We start from the raw sequence: 16,999 nt of genomic DNA on the forward strand, positions 1-16,999 counted from the left end.
TGTGGGAGCACACTTGTGCCTTGTGTATTGTTGGAAACATTGTTGGAAAAACCAATAAAGATAATGTTGGAAAAAAAAGAGTGTGCTCCTAATCTCAGATCGTTACCTGTAAGAAACACACCTGGGAGTCCGAAATCTTTCTGATTGAAAGGGGGTCAAATACTCATTTCCCTCATTATAATGCAAATCAATTTGTAACATTTTTGACACACGTTTTTCTGGATTCTTTTGTTGTTATTCTGTCTCTCACTGTTCAAATAATTCTACCATTAAAATGATAAACTGATCATTTCTTTGTCAGTGGGCAAATGTACAAAATCAGCAGGGGATCAAATAATTTTTTGCCTCACTGCAATACTCATATTATGACTATGATCTAAGGATTTTTTTCAAAACATCTCGATAATACTGCTTCCTGAAATACTTCCTCTAACTCCAACCACTCTCAACTTCTACTCATCCAGCTCCTGTCAGGGACAGGAGGCCTTTAAACACATCTTCAATGTAACAGTACGGCCAAGTGCACTTTAACGTTACTGTTAGCGATAACATTACCTGGCACAATGAATCCAAACAATGGCATTATTTATTACCTGTAACCTTATTATTAAACCCTGTGACCCATATTTCATACAAACAGAGACATTATGACCGACAATGAGTCAAAGTGTGCCAGATATTAAAAAGAGGAAAATATGACAGAACTAAAGACGGATTTAGTAACTGTGTAAAAGCGAAGTGTGGGGGGGCTTAAAACAAAGACAGGTGGCAGATTCCCGAGTCCCTAAAAGTGGGGAAGAAGGCAGAAACATGAGCAGAATTAGTGTCACAGTGTGCAACAAGCAACATCTCCTTGATTGAACATTGCCAGCAATAAGATCTGTAAGGCAGGGTCAAAGTAAAACTTCAATTAGCAGGATGCAAGCAATGAAGCAAGAAATGTTCAAGAAATAGACAACATGCAGAAAATGGTTGGGGAAATTAAATACGGCAAAACTCCCTGGTTAAAGGTCATGTACACTACATCTAACTCACGCAAAACAAACTAAAAATCAAGGCAATGGGATGTTAAATGTCATAGTGATGGAACAGAAGCTAAACATAAGAATATTTAAAATAATCCAGGGATGATATTAAAAGCTGTGACAGCTACAGCAACTACTGTATTTGAGGGTGTTGACACCTGGTTAACTAACAGTTCACAGACTGTTATGCAAAAGATAGAAAAAAATGTCTGGTCATCTGTAGGGGCTCAAATATCCACAAATAGGAAAGGGAGAGGTAGAGATTTGAGGAAGATTGTGGTGAAGTGTGTACCCTCAGATGGTTCAACTGGGGACTCCGCCTGTAGCTCCTCTCCTGCAGCTTTGGCTACGACTGGAGCAGGGTCCACCAGGTCCTCTGTGCTCCCCACAGGGGCCAAAACTTCAGCTGCAGCCTCAGCAGCCACTTCATTGGGGGCATCTCCTACAGGATCTGCAGCAGCCTCTACAGGGGCAGCTTCAGAAGCTGCAGCCTCAGCATCCACTTCAGTGGTGGACGCTTCAGATACAACTGGAGCAGGGTCCACCAGCTCCTTGGTGCTCTCCACAGGGGCCAAAACTTCAGCTGCAGCCTCAGCAGCCATGTCTGTGGGGGCAGCTTCTACAGGATCTGCAGCTTCTACAGGGGCAGCTTCAGTAGTTTCTGACGGGTCTTTGGCAGCTTCTACAAGGACTTGGGCAAAGACAGGCTCTGTGGTTTCTACTGGAGCATTGGCTGGGAGTTTTTCTTGTTCAGCCTCGATCATAACTTCAGCTGGAGTTTCTACTTGCACATCAGCGATGGCAGGAGATGCAACTTCTTTTATTACTTCTGGAGCAGGTTCCACCACAGCTGCATCCGGAACTTCTGTGCTGGTCACGGTGTCTTTGGTGGCAGTGACGATCTCAGGAGCGGGGTCTACTAACTCCTCAGAGCTAACACTGGCAGCCTTGAAAATGGCTTGAACTGCTTCTGTGGGCGCTGCAGCACAAGTGGGAATAACTTCAGGTTCTGGTGGAACTTCCTTCTTAGCTTTATTGGTGTCTTGTTTCACTTCTGACGCAACCTCTTGGACTTCTTCCACAGTGGATTCCAACACCTCTGGTGGGGAGGTCTTGGTTTCAGTCTTCACTTGTGTCTTCTCGTCCTCAGAGTCTGAGTCTGAGTCTGAGTCTGAGTCTGAATCGCTGGAAGATGAGGAGGATGATCCGTCAGCTGCTGGATCACCAGGCTCAGCGGAGCCTGCGGCGGCTGGGACTGCATCCTCCGTGGCGGAGGCTATTACTGGAGTGTCGTCTGGTGTGGAGGTTTTACTGCGCGCATCAACCAGGGGCTCAACAGCTAGGGGGGCTGCGTCAACTACAGGCAGAGCGGTGACAGGCATAACCTGAGCAACATCTGGGTCAGCAACAGCTGGTTCACTGGCAGCAGTGACAGATGCTGCAGCTACAACTGTTTCTGCAGTGGCAGAGGGGCTGGCCACTGCTTCAGTTACACCTATAGACCGTGTTGGGAAAGCTCCAGGCTCAGAAAGTTTAACTGGAAAGGCAACTGCTGTCTTGTAGGCTAGCAAGGTTGCTCTGTCATCTGGAGCCTCTGCGGCTGAGGAAAATGGTAAACGGGACAAAAGTAGTTAAATAATAATAAACACTTACAATAAAGCGGCACGACTTCCCTAAAACCCATGAAAATTACAATGTTGTTAAATTATGTATTATCCTTGAAATGTCTTATACTGTTTTAATCTCCACTAAACCTAGACTAGTACAGTTTAATAACTAATAGAACATTGTGCTGTCAGATCTTGGGGAGGACCCTGGAGGCAGAGTTTTGGACATACTAGAACCTGTCTCATGTTTTGCTGGGGACCCCAGACAGGACTCCAATGCAGTAGTCCAAATGGGATTCCTTATATTACTTAAAGACACTGCTGGGAAAAGTGTATTATACAAAACTGGAAATCATCTTTCACAAAAGGCGATGGATAAATTAATTAGTATCCTTTAATACACCCAGAAAGATCTTGTGTAGTGTGAGGCTATTTTGAAAAAAGAAAAGATGAAAAATGAGTTAACTGCAACACAATGTTCATTTATAAAAATTCATAAACTACAGGGTTTCCCCAGTGTATTGTAAGACTTACAATAAATACTTTTTTTAATGTATTTTTAAGTCATTTTTTAAACTACAGTTACAGTGGGGCAGCTCGATTGGAAACTGAGATATCATCTTTCATATTTCATATTTCATTTATCATATTGCATAAACAAGCCAAGAAAAGATGGAAAAATCTCCAAAAGGCATCAAATGAGAGGTTAGACATTCGTATAATATGTCGCAAAAAGTTAGATTTTATTTCCATCATTTACACTTTCAAAATAACAGAAAACAAAAAAAATGGCATCTGCAAAAGTTTGGGCACCCTGCAGTACCTTGTACCCCACCCAACCCCCCACCACCGGCGAGTCTCACAGCTTGGAAACGCTTCTTGTAGCCAGCCAAGAATCTTTAATTTTAGTTTGAGGTATCTTCCCCCACTCTTCCGTCCAAAAGTCTTCTAGTTCTTTGAGATTTCTGGGCTGTCTGTCACCCACTGCTCTTTTAAGGTCTATCCATAGATTTTCAATTATGTTGAGGTCAGGAGATTGTGAAGGCCATGGCAAAACCTTCAGTTTACGCTTCTTGATGTGGATTTTGAGGTGTGTTTAACATCATTATCCAGTTGTAGAAGCCACCCTCTCTTTAACTTCAGCTTTTTCACAGATGCCATCAAGTTAGCGCCCAAAATTTGCTAACATTTATTGAATGCATTTTTTCTTCTACTCGTGAAATGTTCCCTATGCCACTGGCTGCAATACAACCCCAAAGCATGATTGATCCCCCCTCCCCCCATGCTTAACAGGTGGACAGAGGTTATTTTCATTACATTCTGTGCCCTTTCTCCTTCAAACGTACCTTTGTTCATTCCGTCCAAAATGTTCTACTTTGACCCCATTGGTCCACAGAACTTGTTCCCACAATACATCCGGCTTGTCTATTTGTTCATTTGCAGACTTCAATCGCAGATTTTTGTGTAGAAGAGGTTTTCTTCTGATGACTCTTCCATGAAGACCATGATTGTACAAGTATCTCTTTATAGTGGAATTATGTACTCCAGTGTCTCCAGGTCTTTCTGGATGGATTGTGCAGTCTAACGTGGGTTTGGACTTGCTTTTCTCACAATCCTGCGAGCTGTTCTGTCTGATATTTTTCTTGGTCTTCCAGATCTTGCTTTAACTTCCACTGTTGCTGATGACAACCATTTCTTAATTACATTCCGAACAGAGGATGTTGGCATCTTAAAAACACTTTTTTATCTTCTTATAGCCTTCTCCTGCTTTGTGAACATCAACTATTTTCATTTTTTTTGGACAACAGCTTAGAAGAAGCCATGGTGCTGATTGTTGGGGCAAGGTCAGATGAGTCTGGGCATTTAAAACCTTAAGATTGACATCACCTGGTCTTTCCAGACAAGGATTGAGATCAATCCATGAAACTGTCAGGTCTCAGCTTTCCACAAGGGGGGGGGGTTCATGCTATAAACTCTGCAGGGTGTCCAAACTTTTGCAGACGCCATATTTTTGTTTTCTGTTATTTTGAAAGCGTAAATGATGGAAATAAAATCTAACTTTTTTTGACATATTAAACGAATGTCTAATCTGTCATTTGATGCCTTTTGGAGATTTTTCCATCTTTTCTTGGTTTCTTTATGCACATGAATACAAGCTTGTACCTGGGGTACCCAAACTTTCAAGCCCCACTGTATGCAGGGCCCTGTGGAATCTGTCAAATTGCATTTTAAATTCACAGTTTCGCGATTTTGTACATTATCACTCTACATTACGGCTGCCATCAGTCTGAAACTGGCCCCAGCCAGGCTTCAGTGAAAAATAGACACTAAACAACTTTTCTGGGGGAAATTATTGGGGATAGAATGGATTACTTGCAGAGAAAGCACACTTTAGAACTTAAATTAAGGTACATTTGATGTACTGGAAGAAAACATTAGTTACAATTTAAATCAGAAATCATAAACAAGACATACACCTATAGTATGTAAAATGAAAAAAATGATGCAAAACATATACACAATAGCACCCATTCAACAAAACTTGAAACCTAAATATTAAACTTTATGACGTGAAAAGAATCAAATGGCCTTACTTTTGCCTGCAGCCTTTGTCTTTTTTGCTGGCTTTGCAGGTTCTTCAGCCTGAGTGCAGAACAAAGCAGCCGAGCGACTCCTCAGGACGCCCCAGCTCTCCAACTGGAGACACTGCAGAAGAGCACAGACCACTTTCGGTATGAGTGCCAACCGTACACAGGCAACCGCATTCAACATGAAAAATGTCACAAAAACAGACTGTGGATTTTGTCCCATTTCCCTTACGTTGAAGTCAACTCATATAATGTTGCCCTGAGATCATTCTACATCACCATACTGAGGTTTTTATTTTGTGTTCAAATTTTTTTATAATTAGGATAAACGCATTGTGATGTATCATCTTGTTTTTGAGGGGATCCTATTTAATAGGTGTAGGAGTCATGTAATGAGACTGGGACTAATAAAGTATAAAGTATACATTAAAGTATAAAGTATACATTAATGTGGTGGTTCCATGTGTTAGCTGTGTGGTTTCATCAACAGCCAGAGTATTTTACTGGGGCTCTTTTTTTAATGTTGTTCTTCTTTTGCAATTCCAGTTAAATTAAAAGCAATATTGAATGCTTTTGTGGCACAGATGTTTGAATGATAGCCTATAGTATATGGACTTTTGCTGTCAACATTACATGTTTGCTTATATCCAGGTATATTATATATTATATCAGGTTAATATATCTTCCTTTATTGGATGACAACAAGTTATTGCTCCAAAAGGAGTATGAATGTAATTTATAAAGTTATTACATATTAGCTGGTGAAGAATGTCTTTAAGTAACTGTATTTGTTAGGTATTGAACTTGCAGGATTGGCCAAAAACAGACATTTCTGACTGGTTATTTTAACCATTAACTGTTTTCTAGGACATTTACAAACTACCAATGTATTATATCACCAGATAGAATTATTGCACACTGCCATAAAATAGCAAAACAACTTAAAGTTACTAATTCAGTGACATAAACAAAACTAAATTAAATGAAAAGAAAATATGTACATGCTAAATTTAGTGTTTGGTGTTTTGACATTTGTTTTCGTCATGCAACGTTAAGTTAGTTTGCACATTAAATTGATAATGTGTTATGTTGAAATGGTTATAATAAAATAGCTATGGTTAAATTAAGGCCAAGCGATATGGAGAAAATCAAATATCGCGATATTGTTGTCCTAATACCTCAATGACGATATTGTGGCAATATTATAGGGTTGATAATGGGTGGTTTAACAAAATATCTTTACAATGATATTTAAAAGAAATAATCTTCAGTAATGTAGACATAATGACAAATTGGATAAAGGCCAAAAAAAGAATAGAAGAGCTAGAACAGTCTGGTAATGGAAAAGGACATCACTTAATGTAAAGCCAGGAAAAGACAACACTAAACACTTAAGTTTCAAAAATCTAAGACAATATCTAGTCTAATATCACGATATCGATATGATATCTATATAATATTGCTATATTGCCCAGCCCTAGGTTAAAAAATGTAGCTAGTAACTCAGAGGTAACGTTACGACAGATGTGCCTAAGGTTAAAAAACTCCTATCTATGCCAGTTGTCGGTGCGGGGATCCATAGAACACTTCTCGGGGTCAGTACGAAGGAGACAGCCGAATAGAGTGAAGTATTTCACCTCCACTGTCTCCAACAAACTGTCACTGATCTCTTTAACGGTGTGGTATACAAACAGCGTAATTAAACCTTTGGAAGACAATTCAATTACTATTACCTTGAGGGAACCCAGTCGCCCTAAACGTAGCAAGGAGGTCGCCATTTTGTGTTCACAGTGCTATGCTCCGGCTGGAAACTGGGAGGTAAACACAACGGTTCCACAAATACTGGTATAAACCAAACCAAAGGTTTCTGTCAGTTTAATGACTGTACATGATAATGGATGTCCCTTACATTAATAATCTGCCAGTGGCAACACTGAATAGAAATCATATAAAAACTAAATGAACATATACAACAATGTGTGCTACTTTGGAACTTCATATAGTTGTTTTGGCATATGTAACAGGAATAGAGGTTTAGCTCAGGGGTTACATCTAGCCTACTCAATAGAGACATCTGGCTCTCTGAGTTGCGAGTTCAAATCCCGGGTGCTCTCCCCTGTCGTTTTAAATCATGGATTTATTATTGCCCATGTGTCCATTTGGGGGTTTTAAGGGAGTGATTTAACCCTTGTGTTGTTGTCCTATCAAAATTGAAAATCAATACTTTTGTTGAGGCTTTTTATTGATGTTTTTAACTATTTCTTACGTGTTTGTATCTTTTTTTTACAACACTTATGTTATGATGCTTGTTTTCAATGTTTGTCACTTTTTTGACGTTTTCAACACTACTTAACACTAACTTATTAACTTCAGTTTTACACTTATTTTTCGGAATTTATGGTCAATAAACCTCATTTATTGGAAATTGTACCTAATGTTTGAGTTAGAAAAGCAGAAATTAGGAATTATTGCAACCAAATTAAAGGAATGTATGTTGATGGATGATCACAGACTGGAATATGTCAACTTTTACAATACTATTTCAAAAGCACGTCAGTATTTTTTTCAAGTGCTACAAAATTAAATAAGACTACTCTAAGAAGATTTATTATGCAACTTAATTTTATACAGTAAAGCGGGTCCCTGATGATCTTTGATTGGCCTATATAATCAAGTAAATCAACAAGGCTCAATAGTTTTTTTCCCACCAGTTTGAAAGACTATAAACATATCTGAAGTAGTTTTTAAAAGCAACACATTTAACAAAACATTTGGGAATTATCATAGGCTACTTATAATAAAAAAATATATAATTGTAAATATAAACTTTACCACACAATAGACTCAAAAACAGATATAATGTGCTTTAACAAACCCCTCATGGATACCTTCCCAGAAAAGTTTCAAAATTACAACTATAGAAAGATGAAAGAGATTTAATAGCTATGATAAAATGTGACTATATTTAACCTCACTCTCAATAAGCCATTACATGGATAATTCTCCTTAAATGGCTCTGAAATGAACTTCCTTCATTTTTGGCAACCTGTTCCCTCCTATTTTCTCTCTTGCCCACTTAGCATTGTAAAGAGTAAAGATGTCCCTTTGTTTTCTGCTCCCTAACATCACTTTTCCCTTCCCACTTGTAGCTTCTTTAACTGTCTATGGTAGCTATTTCCGGTTGTATGCTACAAATCGTTAAATTCGCCAAATGGCGTACTTAATTCAATTGAATCACCCACAATGAGCGCAGTAGGCTATTATCCGACATACCATCTTAAAATAAATAATTTGCTAATTGTGTTGCATGTAGCTTAGTCTATATTGAAAATAATTATAGGCTACATCTTAAAATATCAACTCGCGAGTTTTATTTGTATTGTTGTAGCCTACACTTTAGCCTACCGGTTTCCTGTTCAACTGTTGGCCTACTAAGATCCTCTAAAACGGTAACTGACTATACGTCCTCATTCTCGGCTTTATTAGATATACATGTCTCCTGCAAACTCGGCAGCGGCTTAGCTCAGTGGTTACTTCCAATCAACATGATACGTAGCTCCACCGGCCTCTGGGTCAGGAGTTCGAACCACGGGCGCTGTCCGCTGTTTTCTCACCATACCCCCCAATAGGTGTACCTTATGCTCACGTCCTGGAATCATTTGACATGGCATTGGAAAGCCTGATAAATTAAGCAGTGAACTCAAATAGTTAAGTAAATAATAGAGATGTATCCCTTTGTTTTATGCTACCTACTTTTCCCTTCATATTTATGTTTATCTCAATGTCTTTCATTTTGTCAACGTATCCACTTTTTCATAAAGAAGGGTGTTATCATTATTAATATTGCATATTACATTTTAATATACAGTACAGGTTTAGAGAGGGTTCTTCTCCTTCTCCCTGTTGTATGCTATAAATCGTTAAATTCGCTAGATGGCGCACTTAATTCACTTTGACCACCCATTTTACCCGACATACACAATCTTAAAATATATCATTTGCTTTTGTTGCAAGTAGCGTCTTGTGTTGAAAGTAATCAAGTTACAAGCAGGCCTGTAAACAGGAATTGATTATTAGAAGACCGTATAACATAGAAACATTTTATAACTTATACATTTTATAAATCTATCAACTCACGGGTTATGTTTGGATTGTTGTAGCCTGTGTAGGCCTACTTCCTCATTCTCAGCTTTATTAGGTCTACATGTCTGCTGTGCTTACGACAGCGGCTTAGCTCAGCGGTTACTTCAATTCAAATGGTTGATTTCTAATTCCACCGACCTCCGGGTCAGGAGTTCGAACCACGGGTGCTGTCCGCTGTTTTTTTTTGTTTGTGTGTGTGTATTATACCTTTATGCCCACTTACTGGAACAGCATGTCATAGCCTTTGAAAGTCTGATAAATAAAGCACTAAACTCATTTCAACATGTTATTTACTTGACCTACTTTATTAAAATTGAAGTGTAATATAGGTTTAATAGTATCAGTCTGTGTAAATAAAATATCAACTGCTGATGGAGTGATAATCAACATAAAAAAATTCTATTCTAACATTGACGTCCCACATACACACACACACATATATACATATATACATATATATATATATATATATATATATATACACACACACACACACACACACACTTATAATTTTTTTCAGCAACTTTTATTCTAGAGTTTGCCTCCCTACTTACATGTTCCACAAAAACTAATTCTTGAGGTTAATTTATGGAGACACCCTGCGTGCGCCTGGCACGTTTTCCTCCTACCCCAGAATGCTGTGTGCCAGACCTTCCTTCACAGCTCTGCGGAGATAGGTCTGGTAATGTGGGACTATGCCTTCCCTGACAGTAACAGAAAGAGCCATGCATACAATATATGAACTGGAATTTATTGTTTTTATTCACATTCAGCTTATCCATGGATCAATGTGCACAAAGCTTATTTTACAGCTCTAAGTTCACTTTGTCTACCAAAATGTACATCTAATGCTTTAGCTTCCATTGCCTTTAAATATCCAGCTACTGAAAGAGCTCTACTCTCACATACAAAGCTAGAGACAATTGTTTGTTGTTACTTTGACATTAAGCAGACACAGACGTACAGGGAAAAGGCGGCGTTAGAAAAAGGTTAACGGCAAAGTGCTGAGGTTCACTTCTGGGAAACTTCATCCAACTTGGGCTCTGAAAACACAAAGTAGAGATATTAACTCAGTGCATGTTTGAATATGTACGCCCAATTACATTTCCTGGTCTATATCCTGGATATTCAGGTTTAACAGTTTGCGACTCTTGATTAAAGCATCCAGACAACAAGACCTGACAGAGTTACCAGTGAAACTCCATAACAGGATTCAAATCAAAAGGGGTTAACCTCCTTCGAGCATGAAGTACATTTCCTGGAAGTCTACCTATTAGAAATTAAAGTACTTTTTTTATGATTTTTGGCTTTTTGCCCTTTCCGTTATCGTGTAATGTATCTTTTTTGTGCATGTTATAAGTTTACAAAGTGTAAAAACCCAAATCCCACAGAAAACACTGTTCACAGACTGCCCCAAACAGCTCTGTTGTGGTCCCGCCTTTACTTTAGAGACAAACGCTCGTAATTTTGTAACACATGTTATAATGCTTGCTTAGCTGCTAGCATAGCACAACCTCATACTCCGCTTCTGACTGGCTAGTAGTCCTTACCTAGCTACTGCGCATGTGTGATATCCATCTGTGCTGTTTTAGAAATTACCGAAAAGAATAATGCTGTGGCCTTAGTGCTGAGACTTCGCAAACAGATTAAGCAGATTACTGTAGGTAAACATTGATCAATAAAATATATTTAGTTGTTTCTGTTGGGTTCACAATCCTTTAGTCTAAAAAAAGAGCTGTTAACAGCAAGAACTATACCAGTCAGAGAACTGCCCTTCATAGTCTATTCTTAATGGTTGACCAATAGTTGATTAACTTAACTCACCTGTAAATTTGAACTCTGGAAAAGATGTGAAGTCTCCACCACCATAGAGTCTCTGAAGCTTTGCTACCTCCTCTGCCAAGGCCTTTTCATACTCTGCACCTGCATCCACTAGCCCCCCAGAAGCCCTACAGGGGGACAACAAGCAGTGATCAGCAAAGCTCCCTTTCATTTCCGCACAAATTAAATGCATTTTATTGACAGGACAGTCTCAGTTGAACCGTCTGTTCAAATCAGCACATTCAGACTTTTCAGTACGTTTTAATGGAACCCCCACAAGGAGAACCTTTCGAAATAGAAGGTTTCATTTATTTTAGTTTAGTATATAAGTTGTTTACACGTCTTAGCAAAGGGGAAACTTGCACCTAATTTCTCATGCTTGCTTTCCAGACTAAAATCCTTTTTACAGCTGTAAGAGTGATTTATGTGTTGACGTTATGTTTGTACACCGGCTGGAGTTGCCAGCCGTATAGGAGAGTTTTCCAGCACAGATGGAGGTGATCGAGACTGGATGATCATACAGTTTTGTAACCCTGTCGTGTAGACACATTGCTTGTTTGTAAATGATAAATCCCAGTCAAAAGAGTGTAGTAATTATTGTCTAGTCGCGATTCTATCATAGATCCGCTAACAGTTGAGTAGGCGCTCCTTAACGTGACCCAGGACACATAAGCAGGCCTCCAGAGTGCAACCAAAACTCTGTCAAGCGTGACGTAACTTCCATTGTACACTAAACCTGTGTTTGTTTGAACACACAGCTAAGCCAATGACAGAGTAACAGCAACAACCAAACTGGGATGAAATTCCACCGTGCTTGGTGGAGGTACTGAGACTTACTGGCTTTTTGTGGAGTACTCGCGTATGGAGTCAAAGAAGAGCTTCTGAATTGGGTCCATTTGAGCTGAGAGTCACAAGAAAAAAAAAGAAAAAAACTCCAATAAATTTCCCTTTAAAAGACATAAACTCCTAAACTAGGATAATGCATTTGAACAGCATCTGCTCATTTGGTTAGAACAAATAAATAACAACCAATCCACTGTTAACTGTGAGACTCATGCACAGCACCCGGGACGATAGACAGATAGACATGAACGTGTGAGAGGTCAGGTCAGTTGACAGGTTAAAAGGTTGCTGTGATAGGTCATGCTAGGAAACATATTTATAGCACTGCTGGAGGGTTTAGGTTGCCAATGCTACTAATACAGTCTAGTAGTCAAACAAAAAAACCAAAGAAACTTGGACTCGCTCCACACACACACACACACAGCAACCAGCGGATGACCTCATCAAGTGCTTTTACCTTGAAAGAAGGTTTACATTTACACATTATCCATAAACAAAAGACACCTAAACAATGTGATCCCAAATGAAAAGGGTGATTACATTTTACTTTTACCGATGCCCAAATAAGTGTGAAAAGTGTTAAGGAGCACAAGAAAAGGAGGAGAGAAGATAGAGTTAAAAACATAAATAAATAAAGTGACAGATGCAACCTGCTCCTTTACAAGTGGAAACAATACCTTTAACATTATCTTTCAGTTTTTATCCAACACCAATAGAAAAACAACCAGAACAGCTTCATAAAAAACACAACATAAAACATGGTAGAAAAATACTTTCTATCATGTTGGAACATCTTAGGAAAGAAGGATGGATTCTTTAAACCAAAGAAAGAATCTGTTATTTGGTCAGAAATAAAAAGGAAAAATCCGTGGAAGGTGTCAAGAACATTAGTGAGTGAGGTAAGTGAAAGACTAAAACTTTAAAAAAGTTGAACAGAAATAAACCATGCTGAAAGATGGTTGCAGAAAGAAGCACAAACACATTAGCAATGAGTTGAACTACAGCTATGTGAAAGATGACTGGCCACATGGGGCAGGGTGTAATGTGACATGAAGAAGGGAAACTATTGTGTGGTTATGGACTAAAATGGATCGTTTAGGATTAAGGATCATTTAGGGACTATTAGGAACAACCTGCGCGATGATAGAACAAAAAGAAGTGTCTTGGTGATGTCAAGTATCTTTACAGCTTAACCTTACGCTCATCACAAACAACTAGTGTAAATTCAAAGAAAAGGTGATCAAAAGGACTGCTGGTAGACTGCAGGGTCCACAGAGGAAAAGAGAAGGATTGTGGGGGAGGATTTTGTGGTGTGTACCCTCAATTGGTTCAACTGGTTCAGCTGGGATGTCCGCCTGCAGGTCCTCTCCCGCAGCTTCAACTACGACTGGAGCAGGGTCCACCAGCTCCTCGGTGCTCTCCACAGGGGCCAAAACTTTAGCTAAGGCCTCAGCAGCCACTTCAGTGGGAGCAGCTTCAACTTCTACAGGCTCTGCAGCAGCTTCTACAGGGGCAGCTTCAGAAGCAGCAGCCTCTGGGGCTTCAGCAGGGGCAACTTCAGGGGCAACTTCCAAAACTGGTGTAGCTTCTGCAGCAGGGGCTTCGGCAGCAGGAGCATCACTGACTGCAGCGGCAGCTTCAGCTGCAGGGGCAGCGGGTTCAGCAGGAGCTTCCGCAGCAGCAGCTTCAGCTATAGATGCTGCAGCTTCGGCAACAGCCTCAACCGCAGGTGCAGCTTCAGGTGCAGCTTCTACAACAGCCTCAACAATGGGGACAGCTTCTGCAACAGCCTCAACCACGGGGGCAGCTTCAGGCACAGCCTCAACTACAGGTGCAGCTTCAGGGACAGGTTCTGCGACAGCTTCAACAACGGGGGCACCTTCTGCGACAGCTTCAATAACGGGGGCAGCTTCTGCAACAGCTTCAACAACGGGTGCAACTTCTGCGACAGCTTCAACAACGGGTGCAACTTCTGCGACAGTTTCAACAACGGGTGCAACTACTGCGACAGCCTCAGCTTCGACCACAGGTGCAGCTTCTGCAACAGCTTCGACCACAGGTGCAGCTTCTGCAACAGCTTCGACCACAGGTGCAGCTTCTGCAACAGCTTCAACCACAGGTGTGACTTCTGCAACAGCTTCAACCACAGCTTCAGTGACAGCCTCCACCACAGGTGTGGCTTCAACTGCTGAGGCAGATTGCGAGACTTCTTTGATTGCGGGGGTGGCAGCTTCTACCCCAGCGGCTGGTTTGGCTGCAGCTTCTGCTGCTGCTGCAGCGGCTGCTGGAGACATGCCTTTCTTTGGAAACTCATATGGCTTGTGCTGGACAAGTTTCTCTATATCGAAATATGTTTTGGCCTGGTCTTTGTCTAGGGCAAAGGTGGAGGGCAAGCAGATAAAATGCATTATTTTCTTCAAACATATGTATATGGCTAAAGAGCTAAATTTCACTATAAACCCACATTTAACAAAATGCTATCCTTTTTGTACAAATGCTGGAAGGTTTTATATGTACCAGTTTACAGGAAAACACAGAAATTTATAACAGAATAATATCACAAGCCTGTGAGTTACCACAGGGATACAGCGAAAAATTTCATGAAGACTCTTAAATGAAAAGAACAATTGTAACCTTAAACAAAACAGCTTTGTATTGAGTGTCCTACACACATAAATAAGTGATGATTTTCTAAACCTGTGGAAGGAAATCTAAAAATGGACATAGGATTCCATAGTTTAGTCTAGATAGCAAAGAAGATCCACGCCCTTTTTTTTGTGTCCTTGGGTATAATTACACTGTTTAATTTCTTTGTTAATTTGACATTATGCTGTATTTCCCATGTGTATCATTACTGCCTGGCACTACTAATTAAATACATTTAAGACAATAGAGACCGTCTAGTGTATAATTATTCATCAATATAGAGCCTGAACTGACAGGATTTGTTTCCGTTATCTAATACCAATTAGACTGGGTAAAACCCGCACCACCCACTCCACTGTTGATTTGATTTCTCCCTGCCAAGGTCTGGAAACCTGCACGTTGAATTTTTCTGCTTCAGTTACCCATTTTGTGGGAACCAATCACAAATTGGCTTTTGTACCTGGCCCGCTATTGGCGGGTTTAACAAGATGACGACAGAGAAGCAACCACGCAGCTTTTTGTTTCCCTTCTACGTCACCCGGATCGCTGGTCTGACTGGTTGAAGGACTTTTCAATTACGTACAGAGTCATTTGAACATACCCGTTTGTCTCATGTGCAGAGAAAATACTGAGCAGTCTCCTCAGACCAATGCTGAATCTTAAATCTACTAAGCTTGGCTTGGTCTTGTGATAACAATTGGTTTCCACCACCTGAGCATACAACAAGCAAACCCATCCTCGCAAATCTGACACTATTGTATTTAAAAGTCTGCAAAAGCAGCTGGTAGCTGCATGTTAAACAGACATATTTACAAAACTGCTCCCCTACGCTGCAGCCATGTCTAAGCAACAGCTGCATGTTTTTACAATGACATGAGCCGTGTGGGATTGAATCTCTCTTCTGACCTTTCCTGTCACATTAACCCCTGCGGTGTACCAACCTATGTAATGTCAAAGACAAAAGGTGAAAACCACCTTTACACTGAATGACGTTGTTCTGATCTGTTATATGGTTTCTGCGTGATATTCACAATAGCAACTTATTTTATTCTTAACTTTAAAAAAAAATATTGGATAATGAAATCATACAATCAGATATAGGGCTGAAATGGTTTTTCTATTAAACATAAAATGTCATGGTACAGTGGTCAAGGTCCGGTGCACAACCCTGCACGCAGAAAACATGGTAGGTAGAGCTCTGCAGTACCTCATTATTTGTACAGAGACCAACAGAAAAAGGAGCTCTCTTGGGGAAAAGTATGCATTGAAGTTCTGTAACTATGCATTGGTTATTGTGGCGATGGAGCAGCTAAAATGTTAACATAGCCCTGATTAAAGCAAACTTAATTTCAGAAAATAAGCATAAAAGTTGTTGCTTGTCCTGTTGCACAAAGATCTGACATCTGCCGTCGACCGGAGACAAATGAACGATCCTAATACAGTATCATATGCAGACAACACAATGCCTATCAACTGTCAGTAGGGGCAAATACGAACACAACAGGCAAAAAGATAATAAAAAAAAAAAGTTTACTAAAAAAAGTAAAAGCATTGGCAATTGGCAGCAATGTGCAGTCGCCCAAGGCTAAGGTTTTTGTACTGTCACGGTAAATAACTTCAAACTACAGGTTTTCCCTACATTTAAATTGAATGGATCAAACTTTATTCAAGGCTGTGCCACGTGTGACAGTAGTTCCAGATGTAGTTCCAGCAGTTGTACTCTGAAACCTACCTGAGTTGTTCTTTTTTGAGGACTTCTTGGAACCACCAGATTTTGAGCTGTAGGCTACAGCTGCAGGTGCTCTACTCAGAGTACTCCAGGTCTCAGCCTGCACACACTGACACACAAACACATATGACATTATATTCAGTTATTTCTTTACCTTAATTAATAAACAAAAAGGAGCGGTGACTGAGCATTTAAAAAAAAGCTAAGGACGTCACAAGACAGTAGTTATAGTTTTCCCCAGACTAGCCATGTTCCAATAAAACGGCGGTGGGGTATATGTGCAATCGCAAATGTAACCAATACTTGCTATGACTGTGGGCCCAGAAGAATTTTAGGTTTGACTACTGGAGCACAGAAATACTCAGACAATAGCGCTGTGAAGTTGAATAATGCAGGCTTTTTATATAAAGAAATGCTAAATGGATCCACCTACAAGGTAATTTGACAAGGACAACAGCCTGAATACCCAAATTTACAATTTTGGCAAATAAAGATCCTACGATCTTCTTTCTAGCGGCCGAAATACACTCACCGGCCACTTTATTAGGTACACCTGTCCAACTGCTCGTTAACACTTAATTTCTAAGCAGCCAATCA

General features: G+C 40.0%; 1 protein-coding gene across 5 annotated transcripts in view; it reads right to left on the reverse strand.

Annotated features, from left to right (window-relative positions):
* Nucleotides 1-16,999, reverse strand: part of LOC117952678 (fibrous sheath CABYR-binding protein-like) — a 24,246-nt gene that overhangs the window by 3,575 nt on the left and 3,672 nt on the right. Inside the window, exons 3-8 of one of the 5 annotated variants that reach the window (XM_034885171.1) lie at nt 16,406-16,511; nt 14,061-14,398; nt 13,346-13,988; nt 12,022-12,085; nt 11,188-11,312; nt 10,103-10,406 (exon numbers count right to left, since the gene is read on the reverse strand). In XM_034885171.1, the coding sequence (XP_034741062.1) occupies nt 10,375-10,406; nt 11,188-11,312; nt 12,022-12,085; nt 13,346-13,988; nt 14,061-14,398; nt 16,406-16,511 (1,308 nt within the window). In that variant the 3' untranslated portion in view covers nt 10,103-10,374. Of the gene's footprint in view, nt 1-1,317; nt 1,646-2,011; nt 2,626-5,226; nt 5,339-6,953; nt 7,143-10,102; nt 10,407-11,187; nt 11,313-12,021; nt 12,086-13,345; nt 13,989-14,060; nt 14,399-16,405; nt 16,512-16,999 lie in introns of those variants that run through there. The other 4 variants (XM_034885170.1, XM_034885169.1, XM_034885173.1 and 1 more) reach the window with 4 other exon arrangements.

Source organism: Etheostoma cragini, chromosome 11 (genome assembly GCF_013103735.1).
Source record: "Etheostoma cragini isolate CJK2018 chromosome 11, CSU_Ecrag_1.0, whole genome shotgun sequence".
Taxonomy (NCBI): Eukaryota; Metazoa; Chordata; class Actinopteri; order Perciformes; family Percidae; genus Etheostoma; species Etheostoma cragini.